At 40.1% G+C, this 19,371-nt stretch overlaps 1 protein-coding gene across 1 annotated transcript in view; it reads right to left on the bottom strand.

Moving 5' to 3' along the window:
• cacna1db (calcium channel, voltage-dependent, L type, alpha 1D subunit, b) overlaps positions 1 to 19,371 on the bottom strand; it is a 143,125-nt gene that overhangs the window by 48,592 nt on the left and 75,162 nt on the right. Inside the window, 16 exon segments of the mRNA XM_034209119.1 lie at positions 33 to 174; positions 629 to 689; positions 773 to 833; positions 962 to 1,076; positions 1,187 to 1,307; positions 1,503 to 1,710; positions 1,953 to 2,178; positions 2,298 to 2,458; positions 2,964 to 2,990; positions 3,134 to 3,218; positions 7,126 to 7,295; positions 7,484 to 7,587; positions 9,188 to 9,384; positions 12,640 to 12,792; positions 14,411 to 14,553; positions 15,376 to 15,515. Of these exon segments, the coding sequence (XP_034065010.1) occupies positions 33 to 174; positions 629 to 689; positions 773 to 833; positions 962 to 1,076; positions 1,187 to 1,307; positions 1,503 to 1,710; positions 1,953 to 2,178; positions 2,298 to 2,458; positions 2,964 to 2,990; positions 3,134 to 3,218; positions 7,126 to 7,295; positions 7,484 to 7,587; positions 9,188 to 9,384; positions 12,640 to 12,792; positions 14,411 to 14,553; positions 15,376 to 15,515 (2,114 nt within the window).

Genomic DNA, 19,371 nt, shown 5'->3' with positions numbered 1-19,371 from the left:
GTTATAAATATTTATCGCCGTGTGAGACTCACGGGTTAGTGCTGCTGAAGATGAAGAAAGCGCTTCCCGTTGGGATGGGCAGAGTCTTTTCTTTGATGGTGAGTTCAGACAGCCTCAGGGGGCGGGGCCCCAACGGGACTTCTGGAAGGTTTTCATTATCTTCTTCATCGCCACCTGCTGGGAAACAAAACTTATTTTAATCCCCCTGAACATGAAAACAATCCTTCAGTTATATATGTACTTTCACCGCGGATGATCATGGCAACTGGAAGAAACCACATGTGTATGCCATTCTAACATTTACCGCTTTAAACTCTTTACTCCCCGGTCAGCTGTTTTTAGAAGGCTGATACAATTCAGATAAATGCGCAGTTTTAATGTAATGTGTCTTTTTGATCAATATTTTCACTGTCAGTTCATTTTTGTTGCTTTTTCTCAGTTTCGATTGAAATTCTTTGATTTATTAAAACATTTGCTATTCATCGTCTGCCAATAATGTGAAGTATTATTATAATGTATCTTGCTGAATCTTGCAAATCCTATTTAATCACTAAGCTACAAATAAACACAATAAACTTGGATGGATTCATTTTAGATCCCAGTTTTACTAAAGACAAGTTAATTATACCTGGAGTGTTGATGGCAGGATACGTCTCCTTGTCCTCCTCCAGCAAAGCCTCTGCTGGCTCCTGCAGTTAGATTAAGCATTAAATAAATACAAAATGACTGAGATAAAAACTTGTTCAAAAAACAATTGTAGAGTAGAATTTACCTTGGTATCTCCATCCTTGATGTCTATTATAGCAACTCTCTTCTTGGCTATGCTTGCTTCTCTGTGAGAGACAGATCAAACAGAGTGACTAACCAGGCGAAAGGCCGTTTTCTCTGCCAATAGAAAGTTCTTACAACAAATGTGACAAAGATCTACACAAACAATAAAACATGAAATATTTCACTGTACTTGATGCTATTCTTCCTCTTCTTGGCCTCCTCTTCCTCCTTCTGTGCTGTATTGAGGCTCTCTGCGTCTGCCAGGTTATCAACAGCGATGGCCAAGAAAACATTCAGCAGGATGTCTGGAAATGTGACTTAAAGAGGAAACACTGACCAACAATTAAAGACGCATCTGGGATTAAGGAACATGGAACAATCAACTACCAAACAAGTGTTAGCGTTTGTAGGATACAGTTTCCGCAGATGAAGAGAATGATGAAGTAAATGCAGACCACCATTCCAGAAGAGGCGTGTCCACCGTACGCCATGATGCCGTCATACATCACTGTATTCCAGTCTTCTCCTGTCAAGATCTGGCAAACATGATATGCAGTTAAAACCATTTCAATCATTTATTCTAATACCCAGTGAAGAAACTGTCCACCATGATGCAAACATGAACTCACATGGAGAACGACTAAGAGACTAAGGATTGAGACTGAGAAAGCGTGCCGAGGGAGAGAAACCTCAGACGCTGTGAGCGGATGTTACAATTTGCCAACACTCACCTGGAACACAGTGAGCAGGGCCTGGGGGAAGTTATCAAACGTGCTCCTTTTGGTCACAGTCTCGTCAAAATTGAACCTTCCCCCAAATAGCTGCATGCCGAGCAGGGAGAAAATAATGATGAAGAGAAAGAGCAGCAGCAACAGGGAGGCGATGGACTTCATGGAGTTTAGCAGAGACGCCACCAGGTTACTGAGAGACGCCCAATGACTGGAGAAGAAGAAATATATGAGTTAACGAAGGACAGACACACACACACACAAACTGAAACGAATCAGCTGAATGTGCAAAGTTTCTCTGTGCTCATTTGAAATCAGTTTTTGAGGGGTGAGACTACAAGCAAGACTTTTGACATCACAACAAGTGTGGAAGTCAATCCTGGTCCAATTTGCAACCTTTACAAATGAGTATCCCTGTTGATATCAGAGGAAAGACCGATAAGTTCTGCTTACCGTGTGACTTTAAAGATCCTTAGAAGTCGTACGCAACGGAATACAGAGATGCCCAGCGGAGACATGACGGCCAGCTCCACCAGGATGGTCTCTACGATGCCTCCGCACACCACGAAACAGTCAAAGCGGTTAAATAGGGACACAAAGTATGCCTGCAAGCCCAAACTGTACATCTTCACCAGCATCTCCAACGTGAACATCGCCAGGAGAACTTTGTTGGCTACATCTAAGGAGAAGGGGATACAATTATCAAACATCTTGTAGTTCAGCCAAGTTTTTAAAAGAACTGACCTGAATACATGTTCTACAACCAAAAAGAACAGAAAATATCAAAAATGAAGATACCCTGTACTTCCGTCAGCCAGTCTGGCTGGTTGTAGTGCTCAGAGGCGATGGTGAGAGTGTTGAGGAACACCAAGAGGATCACCAGCCAATAAAACGTCACAGATTTCACGGCTGTTCGACTCTTTCTGCGGCAGAAACGGTTCCACCGCCTCCACTGACGACTGACAGAAAGATATTACAACTTTAAAATTAATGGTCAGAATACTTGGGTCCATTTTCAGAAGAGTTAGGTTTAGAAATAAGACCAATAAGTCTAATAAGAATTTCCTTGAATTTCACATATTTTGGAATCAACTCTTCTGGCTTTGGACTTAACATATGTATATATATTTGATAATTACATGTTTCTTAAATATACAGTTAGATGTGGTGAAATAACATGGAAGCACAGTTTTACAATTAGTAAAAGAGGAAAAAAGCTGTTTACGTAAAGGTCTTGGATGGATTGAAGTTAAGTAAAGGGGGAAAACAAAAGGAAACTGTAGTGAGATCAGAAATTACAGTGATGGGTTAGATATATGATATGAATCGCAAAATATTAGATCAAAACATTGAGGATTGGAACAATTAAAACACGAGGTAAGAATGACCCATGCAGGATGAGTTGAATTGATTGAATGAAGAATGCATATGCCATGCACTCTCATACAGTACCAGGGTACTAACCTGAACTTTGACTTAGATATTTTTTGACTGGGGGGAATACAAATTACGCAGATTTAAATTAAGGTCAACAAAATGTGCATTTGTGTTTAAACACACATATTAATGTACAACAGCCTCTGGGTCTATTGCCTGTACAATACTCTCTTATTGCCCCAATATGTCACACTCACCACAGCGGCCCACAGCAGGGCGATTTTTTATCCTCTCCATTGTGATTCTCCGTGTTCGCCGACTCTGTCTCACTGGGCATGCTCGCTGTGGTTTCATACACACAAACACAGGAAATCAACGTGAGATGATAAGGTGTCAAGTTAGCAAAAGATCAAAGTAAATGGTGTCCTGAAGGTACATGTTGCCCATTAAATTCGCATTGTACTAGCTTTTTCTATTGCAACACATGCATTTTTGTCTTGGCTTGGTTTCATATTAAAACAATTTATCTTATCAGCTGACAGTAAACCAACAGTTCTTGTGGCCTTCACTATACAATGAAGTCATATGTTTAAAATCCTCTCCAATTTGTACTTTTCCACTTGAAGGTATGTCAAAGGACATTTCTTTCATGTTTTACAAAGTTTCCAAACCCTGGAAAACCGACTTAATGCATGTGTAAATAGAAATTGCGCCTCTCAAAGTTTGACATTGATCAAAGGAAATTATTATTTTCCTTAATAAGAGTTTGTTTTAGTTCTCAAAGAATGAGACTGACAGTCACTAAAAAAATATAGCATTTTCTAAGGTTTCTGCATAAACAGTGAGTGAGTACATAATGCCAGACCTGAGTCAAATTTGACTTTTTAAATCATTCATGTATTTAAAAAACAAACACAGATTACATAAATACATTTAAGATGTACATGCATAAAAAGTTGTTTTTATAAATGACAAATTAAATGAAGTTGACGATGATTGGATGAGAGATCTGTAAAAAAAGACTTACCTCTCACTCATAATGTAGTAAATATAGTCACCAGATTAAATGAAAACATTGTTATGCATTTTTTTAAACATCAAGATGTGTCAGGATGAAATATTCAAACTCATACTAAAATAAAATGTTGATGGATGAAGAGTTAAAGAAGTAAGGAACAGGCTTGAAACATGTTCATCCAATTGGACATTTGATTTAAAATCAATTAGTAATTATTAGCGTATGAGTTCTTGAGTTATGGACAAAACGCCTTGGTGAGGTCACATTGACCTCGAACTTCAACTGACAAAATCTAATCATGTCATCCTTGAGTCCATGTCGATATTTTAGTCGAATTAGAAATAAATCCTGGCAGGGAAATTAATATATTGCAAAAGGTACAAACAGACAACTCGAAAACCGCCTACAGCTATGGCAGGTGTGTTAGCAAAAAACAGATTAGATACTATCTTTAAACACTTTGAGGGTGCTACTGTGTCCTTACAATGCTAAATATTAACTTATATTCAAAATAATTGGTACTGTCTCTTGTGTTAGAGTGTTACCTATAACCTTTCTGTTATTGTTCCTTATATAGAAGGCCACTTTCCCATAATCTGCTTCTCGGTCACTTCTCTCTGATTCATTTCACTATAAAGGCTTTATTTACTCCTGGCGGGCAACATAATGCAAAGTCTAAAGGGGTTCATTGCTAATGGATGATCAGGTCCATGTTTTCCGATGAAATTGATTTTTTTTATAATGAGGATGCAGAGGATCAGATTTTGATAAATGAAACTAAGGGCATGCAAACACAAAAGCACAAGCAAAGCACGTGCAAGCGGAGGAGCCCTCCAGGACCAAGATGAACTGTCCTCATGAACATGCTAAAACCAACACACACTCCCGCACAGTTCCACACACTCCCACACACTAACGCATTTACCCTGTGTCTCTGTGGACTGGGTGAACCAGCCAAACTTCCCTTTCTTCTTCTGTGTGAGGTCAGCCAGCGTGACCCCTTGGTGTTACCAACATGCAGTTCACACAGCCAGACAGCAGAGGAAGCAGTGAGTCAGTACACAGCAGAACAAGAGAGAGAGGAATGTACGGCAAAACAGCTACAGTACTACATTACTACAGTACAGACACAGGTACCATGTCCAGAATAGCTACAGGTGTAAAGAACATACAGTATTATTGTCTAATGATAAAAGACAAACTGCAGAATCTGAGCATGGAATATATTTTGCTACTACAGTTAAGGATTTATTTCTAGCAGAAAGGGGTTCGGCACAAACAAGCAAAGAGAAAGGAAAACATATCTACCTACTGAAGTGAAAAAGTAGTAATTAGTAATAATATGTATATTATTATGTCAGCTGACAGAGAATGAATGCAGTACAGACATTTAAATGATGTGTGTGAGGTAGTTTGGAGAGTTTGAGGTAGTTTGAGAGTGTTAAAATGCCCTACTCAATACATACAGTATATCTCGGTACTAATTATATACAAATATTAACCAAACTAAATTCTCAAACATTTCTCATTAAGCATTTTAAGTTAAAAGTATTCTGGACATAGTAACCAATACCACATTATTAGACTGGAAATAATTAGCAATTAAGGAGGAGAAGATAGAAAGCAGAGACTTTTGGTAACAAGAGAAGAAGATATGAAGAAACAATAGGAAGAGAAAGGGCAGAGAGGGGAGAAAACTAATGTTAGCAGCAATCTACAGACAGTTAATTACAAGGCACACAGTCACTGCAGGGATCAAGAAGAAAGAGTTAGTTTGTTTTGTCGGGTCTAAAGTCTACAACAGCAGCAGAGGTAAAAGCAGGGTGATAACTGGAAGATATCAAAAACTGACAACACATTCACCACTGTGAATGGTTTAAAGGCACTGTAGCAGTATGTCAAACGGTTGCGCACATAACCTAAAATGCAACTCGACTGTCGATAATTGACACTGCCTGACGCCATGCTAGTTGCAGAAAATGTAGCCTTAAACTGATAGCCTAAAGAATCTCTTGAAATGCTTCATGCAACCACCCACCCTGAACGTTTACTGTCATTCAAGCAAACAGTCTGCAGCCACTTCCTGTTTACTGTTCCAGTAAAATCACAAACGTGAACGTCTTCTAGATATTTGAATACTGTTCAAGCCTCCTGCATATCACAATAAGCAATATGTTTTTGTACATACACAAGACCAAACATCCACAGTTACCCCTGTGTTGTCATGACGACCACACACACAAGACCGCACCATAGAAAAGACTGAACATCAAAGCAATGCTGGCGCCCACTTTCTTAGTGCTACCTCAGAAGCTGCTTCCACGGCTCGAGTCACAGTTTTCACTTGTTAACACCTCTGTTGTGCCACAAAACAGTGAGAGAGTGGAGGGGCAGTATTTTACTAAAAGCCCCTTATTATATCCAATAAAAATATTACTGATATAGAGATGATCACGAGCATCTTCATGTGTAATACATTGATTTTATTTGTATGTAAACTATACACTGTGCCACTGCAACACATTCAAGAGATGTAAGCAAAATAAGACACACAATGACCAAAAAATGGCGGCCTTGTAAAATAAGAGACAAAATGCTAAGTCATATAATGGTTTTGTTGAAAATGCATTCTATACTAAATGTAATCCGTATTTTTGGATGCATACTGCTTGAATTGAAATGAACTGTAATTTTCCGGTGGTATGATTCACTCTTGTAGAATAGACCTGGTATACCAAACTACCAAGGGGATGCCTGGATAAAGATTTTATCGAATGCATTTTTTAAGGTGACATTTGCATGTTATCCACAACCAGCAATATGTGATACTGTCCCTACAGTATGTACTGATTAGAGACCTGTCCTTTTCTAAGGGTAACCTGTCGGTCTGTACGTTTTAGGTGGTCACACTCACATTCTAAAAAGAGTCGGTTACCATCTGTTTGTGGGAAAAAGTAATGCATTATTAGCTGAGCCAGGGCAGTGTGTCAGATGCATACAACATTTTCTTTATGACATTCAATGAGCTTTTCAGAGTGGCATAACAACAGATGGATGAGTAATGGTTTGCCCTGCTCATCTGCCTCCTTTCACTATCAATGAGACCAAGAGATGTGCAACATTATTTAAATTTGAGAAAATTATAATGGTTGGTAACTCTGTTTGCAATCCTTATTTCACAGCTTTAAACACGTAGAGAGGGACAACATTTATTAAATCCAGGAAACTCACGGTTACGCTTGCCCTCCTCGTCTCCCTCCTCATCGTTCTCGGGGTCGATGTCCTCTGCCTGCGTGATCCAGTCCAGGTATCCTTTCAGGTCTTCCTCTAACTGCTGCTTCTCTCGTAGCTTCTGGAAATCTCCCCGAGCCTTGGCCTTCTCTCGCTCTTTGGAAAACTCTCTGGAAAGGGCAGAGTGGAATGACTGTCAGCTTTCAGATAACACTTTTACATGAAACACCAAACAATCTACTTTCTAACCCTGTAATGACATTCCTTATATTTGGGAGATTTTGAAAATGTCTGAAAATGTTCTTAGTGTTTGAAGTATTTTGGTTGAGAAATAAAGGACAACATCATGTCTACATACCCACTCAACACTCCCAAAACCAAGTTGAGAACAAAGAAGGATCCAAAGATGACCAGACTGACAAAGTAGACCCACGGCAGCTCGAAGCCCATTGCGTCATTCATCTGAATAGAAATACAAATTCTGAAATATTGGACATGGTTCATTGATATTTCATGGACATATTAAACCATTCTATTGTTTTAATGCCATAATCACATACAATTCCTTCCTGTGGCATAAAACGTGTCGTGAAGTGGTGCACGGCTTCCCTCTAGTAAACCTAGAAAACTATTATCTGACAATTCCAGGAGAAAAATTGACTTTTCCAAGACCAGGGTAACTGAGTAAGTTATATAATTATATTACATGTTTGCTTTGACATCTAGTTCATTTTCATCTGTTTTAAATATGAATGACTGGTTGTTTGTTGTGTTGCACAATAAAAAAAGAATCATGAAATGACTAAGGACTTTCTAATGGGTTGGGTTTAGGTTGTGTGTCTGTAACCTTTTACAGCTTCTGCCAGTAAAAACCACATTTACCACATATACTCGCATGCACTTTATAAACTACGCTATTCAGTTTTATACACCCATACCAATATTTAGAGCTTTTGAATATTGTGTTTACATTTTTTTTCCGAGCACAGCCACAAAAAAAGGGTCAATTTAAGAATGTAAGTAATCTCATGTACCGTCAATAGTGTTTGTGTGTACTGTAGGTTATTGTGTCATTTGTGGAGTGCGGCCCATATAACTTAGCTCAAAGGTTCCAATAATTTAGTACTGGATGTAACAGTAGATACAATGTGATACATTTCCTTCAAATGAAAATAACCTTCAGTGAGCTACAACTAGAACAGGAAATGTGACCACTAGAGGGCAACATGTAAGAGAAAACTTGGTTAGTAATGAGTGGATGAGGTATTAGCAGATGTGATATCTGTGATGAGACAGTGGCAAATACTATAGTGCTAAAGTGTATTTTAATAGAGCTGGGAACAAGTTGATAACTGATGATTGACTATTTAAACCCAATTTCTAACATTCCTTAACCTCAACCCTATGCTTTTCTACGCCCTGTCTACATGCATGCAGTTCTACTCTAGCTCTTGTATTCCTTTTGAAAGAAATCCCTACACAAGCTGGCTTTGCAGAGAAGTCACAATGCATCGACTCTGCAGCTATGTTTAATTTGTTTCAGTAGGAAAGGTCAGAGGTGAGATTGAATCTATCTATCCTTCGCTATCCTTCTATCTATCCTTCTTTAAGGTTTGTCGAGAGTCCATCCTGCACTTCATCAGCAGTAATAGCATGGGATTGCCATGGTAACACATGTACAAGAGAAGTAAAGAGTCTGTGAGGAAGAAAGAGGACGGCCGAGAAGGAGGCAGAGAGGTTCATTATTCCATCCATGAGGGTCTCCATCAATAAAAGGATGTGGGTGGATTTAGATGAAAACTCACTCTGAATTGAGCTTCAGTGCTCAGTGTTTTGGATAATTAAAAGCTGTTGGTGATCATTGTTAATGAGGCTGTGGGTTTTGAAGTGAGGCTGGCCTCTTTTGGTTTTAAAATACTTGTTATTAACTCAAAGATTGGTAATGGTTCAGCCTACCGCTCTCAATGAGAACTACTTTGTTAAAAAAAAAAATGGACAACTGACATTTATAAACCAAAAACATGGTGCCCGTGTGAGGCATATTTGCAGAGCGGCAGATTACCCAGTAGAGAACGTCGGTCCAGCCCTCCATGGTGATGCACTGGAACACAGTGAGCATGGCGAACAAAAAGTTGTCGAAGTTTGTGATACCGTTGTTGGGTCCTTGCCAGCCCTCTCTGCAAAATGTACCATTGAGCAAACAGTGGCGGCCATGACCAGACACCGCACATGGCGTGGCCTCCTCTTCCGCGAGGACACCTGGGGGATCAGAGTTATACAGATGAATCTACTAACAAAAAGCGAAAAAATAATCAAAACCATTGACATTAATATTCCCATGGTCTGAAACACTTCACAGGCCTCTGCACTGATACCTTTCGTTTAAAACGTTCTCTGTTTTTAAATCTTAAAAACCCTTTTAACTGATTTTATTTTGTACCAAAAGCCTTTTGTTACATACATTACATTACAGCACTGCCATTATAAAACTGGCCCTAATTATACTAATGTATAATCTTCCTCTATACTGGTTATCATACGTTGTCTTGCCAACCAGCAATTTTTCTTTCCTAGGATGTGTAATCATTTCTCATAATCTCTCTTTTTTGATAAGTGCATTTTCCTTTGAATTATCTTGAAAAAGCTCCAGAAATGATTACCTTCATTTTTTTTAAATAATTCATGTATAAAGAGATTTTCATTAAGCTTATCATCAAACATATGTCCATATACTCTATATAAAAAAGATCAAAGCACATCAAAGTGAGGGTCCATTAGGTGAAAGGTGTGTGGAAAGATGTGTACAAAATGCTGTCATATTGCTATATTTTCCACCAATCTGTTATTTAAGCTTCTGTCTTGCAGCCATCATGCACTATGACTGGCTGTATGCATGTGTGTGAATGTAAAGTATAGGTCTACATGCTTCAATCAATTTCTCCTTGCTTCTTGAATATTTCTGCCATGTTGAAAGCAATGCTGGAGCAGAGGGCAAGCCTGTTTACATAATAGCCATATATTAGTCATTTAATCACTGGATTTAATCCCCCATCTGTTGTTATGCCCTGTTTTCTGTAGCTTGCAGTGTTTCCCACAGATCTGAAATATACTTGGGGGGGTGGTGGTAGCGGGGGGGGGGGGGGGGGGGGGGGGGGGGGGGGGGGGGTTGAGGTGACGTGCAACAACATTAACATTAACCTTTCTGTTGGTCGCTTGAGACTAGATCTATGGAAACACCTATATTAAACAGAACTGTATACATTTCAATAATCATAAAATCATGGCCATAACCAATAACATACCATTTCCAATATGAAAAAAACACTGAAACTTGTTTATTAATTAATTGTTTTAGTTCATTTATAGTTGGGAGTGTGTCTGTGCTCCTGAATCAGCCTCTCCTGTCTCCCTCCTCTCCATCCTCTCCCCCTGCTCCTCTTTGAGGCAGCAGCAAAGACTAGTTTTCTCTCAACAAGTTTTAAAAGTGTATCTTACCTTTTTTCACCTAGTTAACTTTTTATTTATTTATTCATGCATATTTTACTAATCACATTACATTTCATTTAGCTGACGCTTTTATCCAAAGCGACTTATAATGACCGATTACAGGGACATTCTCCCTGCGAGTAACTAAGGGCTAAGTGCCTTACTCAAGGGCACACTAGTGGTGGTGTTCCTGGCGGGATTTGAACTCACAGCCTTCCGATCTTCAGCCCACCTCACTATCCATTAGACCAGGGGTGGGGAACCTCCGGCCCCCGGCCGTATACGGCCCGCGAGACCATTTGGTACGGCCCTCGAGGTAATTTATAAACACACGCAAAAAAGAAAAAAATGAAAGAAATCTAGACCGCAAAAAAATTAAACAAGCGAGTGCCTGTTTTTCCTGGCCAAGGTCAGGGTCCTTGAACACAACACGAGCCTAACGTGTCATCACGTGGTATATGTCTCGTCTGACAGGGGTGTAGTTCTGACGGAGAGCACCAGAACGCCGCTCCGGCACTTCCAAAAATTGCAGTAGCCTACCATAGACTGTATATAAAGTAGCCGTACACATGCCGCAGTTTTTGCGTGTCTGTGTCTTTAGTTGAAAGCCCAGTGGCGATCTGTTCATGACTGTCATACTGATCATACAGTCAATAACTTTGTTGTTATTAGCATCTGGTTAGCTAGCTATGCTAACGAATATAAGAAGCTTTTTCTACAACCAGTGAGGTAAAGGCACATCTTTATATGATCATTATTATAAAAAAATAAGATAATAAAGTAAACAGGTATAAAATACTATATGACAGTAAAAAAAAGTTGTTATTAATAAACAAGAATACAGTTTGAAAGGTGAGTGATTTGTAAAATGTCCATAAAGAAAAAGTAAATCTGTTTACAGTTCTGTTTCATATGGGTGTTGAGAGATGGATCCATAGAGCTCCTAATTTTGCTCTCAAAGTGCACCAGATTGATGCTTTTAACTTCAACATTTAAAAAAAAATCTTCCCGGGGGAGCATACCCCCCCGAACCCCCCTAGAGGAGGTTAGGTCCCCCCCCCCCCCCACTTAAATCATGTCCACATGGTTCGGAGTCTAAATACATTTGCACACATCTTGTGTCCATATCTTTCTGTTTTGGTGTTCATACCACAACCGTGCACGTGCATGCATCATCATGGTAAAATATCTGGATTAAGAGGTTGCTTTTTCTTTGCACAGCATGAAAGAAAGGCCAAATGAATGGGCTGTGATTTTAGTTTTTTTAAGCAGAGGTCAATCATTTGTACGGCCCTCGGAGGATGTTGAAAAAATTGAAATGGCCCTTGAGAGGAAAAAGGTTCCCCACCCCTGCATTAGACCAATCACTACCCTCTCAAATGGAAATATGTGTTTACATAAATGGTGACCACACCGTTTGAGACCCACTGAGAACTTAGACTAAGTTAACTATCTAAACACTCAGAGAGTCCTTTACCTCACCTGAGCTGAGGTTATCCCGAGCTTGAATGACACACAGAGACCAATCAAGGGCTTTGATTTATGATCTGTATGACAGTGGCCATGTCGGCAGGCCACATCATGTGGACAGCCAGTCACCCTGTGTGAGGCAGGCCACTTAACAGGCCAGAAGGAGGCGAGATCAGAGCAAGGGAGCGAGGGATCATTGTCCACAAGTTAATCGATCGCAGATGGCGTCGTGCTCACGGACGAATACAAAAAAAATTATTAAAAAAAAAAAAAACCTAAATGGGTCGCGAAATATACTTGGGCGGCCGTTAATATACCTGGGCGGCCCGCCCAAGTATAGTCTATGTGTGGGAAACCCTGGCTTGCCACCATTGAAATACAAGGTACATGTGTCAGGGATTAAAACCTGCATCCATCCTAAAATGACATACGCCTGCTCATACTGCGGGATGTATGTGGGATTTTAAAAGGGTTTAAAAGGTGAAAAAGGGCAAGTCTCATTGCTAAAACCCATATTAAATTAAACCAAAAATGTAACAACACTCATTGAAACCATACCTGTTTGTCTCATGTAGCATGTGGCGTGCATTTTGCCAATGAAGAGCTCCAGTCCAATGATGGCATAGATGATAATGACAAAGAGGACCAGCAGAGCGATGTGGAGCAGGGGAACCATGGCTTTAATAATGGAGTTTAAAACGACCTGTAAACCTGCAAACACACAGAGGCAAGGGTCAAACAGACAGAAATATCCATACTGTAAACCAGTGGTGAACCGTCAGGGCCTTCAAGGTATTCAGAGAATACACTGGAACACTCAAGCATTTGGTAAACTGAACTAACATCAGCTTTTGTTTTAATTATTAGGTCAACTGCCTTTCATACATGAATAACTTTCATTACTGATGAATTATTTTCTCAATTCAATCATATAAAGAAACAATAAGCACAGAAAATCTATCAGACTCATACAGAACCCCTGCAATCTTTGGGTTGTTGTAATGGCCTGGTGTATTTCTCTCAAAGCCTCTGATAGGACTGAATAGGAATAGAAGCCAACCCTCGGTGGCATCAGCAAACAAGCCCAAATATCACCGTTTAATTAAACTGCACATACCATCCGACAAAGACAAATGTTAAACGAGAATAGAACTGAAAATGTCGTCTCAGCTCATCTTTCCCAGAGGTCCCGTCTGCCCAGAGACTGGGAGATGATGCATCGCTATGGCAACTCAAAGAATACAGACACATTAGGGCAACTTCATGTAAGGTCAGACAAGAACAGAAACAGTGAAGGAGGCAGTGTCTCCTGGATAATTATGGGATTGGACTAAGCAGATGGAAATATATATAATATTTAGGTTGTATAAAACCTCCCTCACACTAACATTTCATGCACAGGTGTATTTTCAACTTTTGTCGTCTGATTAGACTCTTTCTAAACACTGTGTGGTGTGTACACACTGCTCGATTGACAGCTGTTTCTCACTCACCTGTTAGCTGTATTGCGCCTTTATTTACACTGTTATTGTTGTTGTTGTTGTTGTTGTTGTTTCCTAGAGTTTGGTGACCTTTGGGTGCTTTTCATTATGTTTGCGTGTTTCCCTGCTTTCTTCAACAACAAAGGTTCTCTTGTCCTTGTCAGCTTTAGGTGAGAGTTACATTTAATATGCTGCTCAGCTGTGTGTCACATGCATAGACTGTATATAAATCAACATGGTGTCCCTGACGTCACACATAGGATTCTGGTGAGTTGCTGTGAAACCCGAATTAGGCTTGGCAGCGACTTGGTTGTCTAACTACTGCCTGCTCCCACCACTCTGCGAGCTAGCTGAGGCTTACAAGCTAGGCTAACATGCTCATTAGCGCAGCCCTTTGTTGCTAGCTGGCTAACCCACCATCTATTTCTCCAGGTTTATAAAACATATTAATTGACAAAAGAACACTACCTACACTAGCTCTAGTATGTTTTGAGGAGATTATTTATTGTGTTCCTACTTAATGCTCCTGCTTTTCCTGCTCCAGGATTCCTGTCTGTTTGTCTGCCATTCTGCCTTCTGGCCAACAACCTTCTCCATTCCTCGTCTGTTGTCTTCAGTCATCCTTACTTTTTAATCAATTTCCATCTGCAGGGGCTACTCAGGTAAACTTCACCTGCCTGTTTGTCTGTGTTCAGCGACTGGATCCACTTTTAAACCAACCTGACATTTAGGTTTGTGTGCCTGACTCCACCCATTGTCACCCTGATTAAAAGCCTTAGAAGGTTGTGCAGGGCTTAAAAGGGGAAAATACGTGCTTTAAACCAAGAAACAGCTCCATGTGAACTCACTAGGAACTCCAGAGACAAGGCGGAGGGGTCGTAGCACGCGAAAGGCTCGGAGGGCCTTGACATCAAAGCCCCCGGGTTTTCCTCCAGATTGGCCACCCGAGTCAGCGTCTTTGGTTATCATCTCTAGAACCACACTGAACAACCTGATGGAGAGAAGAGAAGCAAAGGGGGAGAGATGAAAACAGAAAACAAAGCCATGTGTCCTCTGTGTACCTGCTTCTGGGTGTGTGAGCAAGTGTATGACATGCTTTATGTGTGTTTACCTATAGCTTTTCACCGCTCATCACAGTTTACATTGAAGTCCTATGGGGCCAGGTGGTCCACTGATAACCCATCACTCTAAACAAGGCTGTGTGTGTGTGTGTGTGTGTGTGTGTGTGTGTGTGTGTGTGTGTGTGTGTGTGTGTGTTTGCCGAAACATTACTGCCAGCTTTTTACTGGACATTATAAGGATCAGCTGTGAGTCAGGCAAATAGCGGAGGGAATTTTAAGATCATTTTATTATTGATTAATCTGCCAATTCATTTCTAGATTAATGGATGAATTGTTTGGTATATCAAATGTCAGGAAATAGAGGAAAATGTCCATCCCAGTTTCTTAAAGTCCAAAATAATGTCTGTTTTCTCAGTCCAAAACCCAAAATATTCAGTTTGAAAGGATATAAAAAGAAGATAACAGGAAGTCTCGTATTTGAGAGGCTGAAAACAGCATTTTCTGACCATGTTTGCATGAGAAATTGCTAAATAAAATATGTAATTAATATTTTCTGTTAAAACACCGGACTAATCGTTGCAGCTGTAATGCTTTTGCAATTCATGAGTGATTATGGGTCTAGGTACAACAGGGAACAGGATAAGCCATGGTGTGTATTGCTTCAGTTTGTAAGAAACAATGTGAGTGTGTGTGTTTATATCTTTGACCCTGGGTGTCTACACGTACATTTTATGCTCTACCTATGAACTTACCCCACTATGACGATGACAAAGTCCAGCATGTTCCAGCCGTTTCTGACGTAGGAGTTTTGGTGCATGACCAGGCCGTAGGCAATAATCTTCAGAAATGTCTCTATAGTGAAAATGATCAGGAAGGCATATTCTACTGTTTCCTGTGTAGAGAGGACAAGAGGAGAAAGCACAAGACAGAGAAAATGTTAGTCATCTAACTTTTCTAACTTTGCAAAAGCACTTCACTGTCGGCCGAATAATGTGCGTGGGGGCTGCAAAAACAAGAGGCAATGAGGCCAACAGGTATGAGGCACAACAACAAAGAAAACATTTTCCCTGGTTACAACAACAGTTGGCTTGGCAACCTGTTTCATTTTTTTGTAAAAGCAATTAGAAAGGTATCTTTGACTTGACTTTGATCAGATTCACAGCTTCCTGCTGACTTACAGTAAGATCATTCCTTTTATTTATGATAGCACAGTCACACTTTGCTGCAAAACCCACAGTTTTTAAGTGGTAATCGCACAGTTTTTCAATAGGCGCGTTCACACCAGAGTACTTTTCCCCGTACTTTTCCCGTTTAGTTCCGTTAGTACCCCTTATGTCGCGTTCACACCAAAAAGAGTACTTAGTGCCGGGAACTTTTACCCCCATTTTTAGTGCCTGCTAGAGAGGTGGTACCAAAAAAGTACCAATTTCTATTGGCTGGGCGAATTGCAAACCACGCCCCGTAAAACTCTGAAAAGTTTTTTGAAGCTGCCATTGTATTTGCTGGCATTAGCATTATTAGCATTAGCATTAGCCCCGCGCACCAACGGAGAGAGAATAACTTATGGTAACACAAAAGAAAACATGGGAGCGGTGGAGATGAGGAGGTGTTGGCGTTCTGGCGATTTACTCGGAAGGCTTCAGTAGAAGCTGCTGGGACTCCCAGCTGCTTCTACTGAAGCCAGTCTCCAACTCCAGGGACTTCCGGCCGGGGACTTCGGGTGGCAGTATACGCCGTGAAGTAGTTTGCGGCCTACCAGTAAACCCAAAGCAGAAGAAGACGAAGTGACGTCAGCGGCTCATTTGCGTAATCTTCCCTCAGGGAAAAGTACTCCGGTGTGAACGCGATTGGTATTTAGTGCCCTGGGGTACTAAGTGGCGGCATTAAGTACGGCAAAGTACTTGGTGTGAAAGCGGCTACTGATCCTAGGTCATAAAAAAGTATCATCATCATTTTATTCTTCAAGAAATGTCCATTCCTGATAAAACGTCCTTTTTTTTTTGGCAAGTTTCATGGTCATACTGTAGCGTTCACAGAAAAAACATTTTGTAAGATAAAACGCATACAAATATATTTTGTGTGTCCAAGGTTTTCATCCAGCAGCAGCAATGTGAAACATGTCAAACGCTGGCCTTTTATCGAGGGTTGTGATGAGAATACCTGCATAAAATACCAGTGTTTGCGCGTAACACCACTTTGTGATGCATTCCCTGTGACCACCTCTGACACAGCACAGTAAAGAAAAGGTTCAAAGTGAATCATTTTTTATTAGTAGTTTAGAAGCAATGGCCACTTAAATCCAAACAAATATGTATTTCATGGCCAATAAAGCACAAGAACATCCTACTGAATGTCCTGCTACATCATCAGCATGTTTCCATGGTAACACAGTGTCTGGTAATGGAAACTGGACCCTGGATTGGGAAATTTGCACACACATTTATTTATTGAGCGTACACCGTACACATTATTCCACTTTCTCACCTCCACTTTCTTTCTCTCTCTCAGAAACACCTTAATCTCTCCTACATATCATTTGTATCTCTCTCTCTTTCTCTCCCACACAAACTCCCTCTCTCCCTCTCTTTGTTTGTCTCTCTCTCTCTCTGGCTCCGTCAATGCAAAATGTTAGTGAGTCGGCAGGTTTTAGAGCCCATTAAGCGCAGCACTCCTCTTGTTGATTTAAAGGACACAAACACAAGACGCACACAGAGAGCACGCACAAAGACCCACACAGACACACTTGTGCCCACTGAGAGACACTGACGACAACAGTAACACTCAGATGTTACACCGACACACAAAAGAGACCTGCAGTTGTACACACTCTTCTGAAAGGCAGCCAGACAACCAGACAGACACTTTCACACAGGGATTATAAACACTCCGGGCAATTGCAATTTAGCCACAGTTAGCAGCAACCATTGTTAAAACACCAAATCTACCACCAGATTGTTTGCATTTACTGTATATATTATTGAAATACTGATTATATCGCATTGCATGCAGTCAAATTTAAACTTTAGAATTTTTTTTCAGGTAGCTATTGTTTCCATTTATTTCCGGAAACTATCAATTTGCTCTTTAAACTTGCTGGAGTTGTGCTCTCAGTCAAAATGAACATCAAATGCGTATACATGTCTAACCACGCAAACAACAAAGCACTGATAAAATGTAAGATCTATAACATTTGGTCCGGAAACGTAAATATTAATGTTCCCCAGAGGATCAACCTTTCTTCCTTTGGTAAGTTTCTGACTTTCTATGTAGCGACCTTCATTGTTGTGTGTGTCTAGCTGTCATAATGTGGGAATACAAAGCTACAAAGAAGGGTTTTCTGTTTTATTTCTCAAACCTTGAAAACAACATATTGATCATATTATCAGTCACATTTGTATCATTATTCTGACATAAGATAAATGCAACACAGACGCTGTATCTCGCAATGTAAACAAAACCATGATTTGTGCATATGCAGCAATATTTGATCTGCTTCAACATTTAATGAGTTCTTTCTTTGCACATGCCCACAAATGCATGAATATCAGGCCATTTGTTTTCATGTGATGCTGACGGATAAACAGACTTAAAATGCAAAATCTCCTTGTCTTTTTTAACTGTGTTAATTGACTCAATTCAAAAACAAGACTCATTTCATTTTCTTACTGTTTAGACCTTCACTAAATGTGGAATAAAAATATTTGAGAGATTTAAAAAGATCAGCACTGATGTTAAACATGTCTGGTTGTTGGTAAATGTACCAACATATCCCAAATCAGTGGTTCTCAACTGGTGGGTCGCGACCCAAAAGTGGGTCGCGGACCCGTTTCAAGTGGGTCGCAGATGTGTGAGACAAATGAAGACAAAAAACTTAGAAAAAAAAGAAAAAAAATTTGGGGGAAAAAAGTCAAACTTTTATTTTGAAGGCCCGATTTTCTAACGCTGTGCATGCAGTAGGCGTTGGACTGGAAGTACCGGAGACCATGAACGGTTTTGAAAACTTCTGTCACTTAGTGATCATCTTCTCAATAAAACATCTTTGCTGATGTTTTTTCGAGTCTTCTGGCCTTTGATCAGAATCAAGATTGTTGCCGGAAGTCCCCACGGAAAATAACTTTGCGGTAGAACTATTCTTTATACATCCATGGGTACAACTTCAGATAGAAATGAACACATAATGAAATATGACCCCCAGTTTGATGATTGACAGGTCACAGAACAATGGGAGCTATCTACCCTTACCCACAATTTAAAGTAATTCACACAGACTATCTCCTCTTTGCTCTTCTCTCTGTGAGGAGCAGCAAGCTGTCAGAACAAAGTGAAAAACAAACAATGGCATAAAATATTATTAATATGTCGGGTAGTAATAGATTTATTTATTTTCTTCTCAGAGTGTACCAGAATGGGTAGTTTATATGTTAGTATTTCAAAAAATCTCCTGGGGGAGAATCCCCCCAGACCCCCCTTCTGGGGTTGGGTTTTCAGCATGCGGGCCTTTTTATGTTATGCAGTTCAGCTTTGATTGCATCATCTCATTAAACCTTATTTAAAGTCATACTTTAGTTCTGTGAAGGGATATAAGAGATATATGCACTGTACTTCACTTTAATTAATAATGTATGCTGAAAAGAGTATATTTTACTGCACGATTTTTTGTTGAATAGATTTGAGTGGTTCAAAATGTCGGGTCGCGATCTATTGACTAAGGAAAAAGTGGGTCCCGAGGCCTGACCAGTTGAGAACCA

The sequence above is a fragment of the Gymnodraco acuticeps genome, unplaced genomic scaffold (assembly GCF_902827175.1).
Source record: "Gymnodraco acuticeps unplaced genomic scaffold, fGymAcu1.1, whole genome shotgun sequence".
In the NCBI taxonomy this organism is placed as follows: domain Eukaryota; kingdom Metazoa; phylum Chordata; class Actinopteri; order Perciformes; family Bathydraconidae; genus Gymnodraco; species Gymnodraco acuticeps.
The sequence above is the reverse complement of the archived record's forward strand: the minus strand, read 5'-3'. Positions and strand labels throughout refer to the sequence as shown.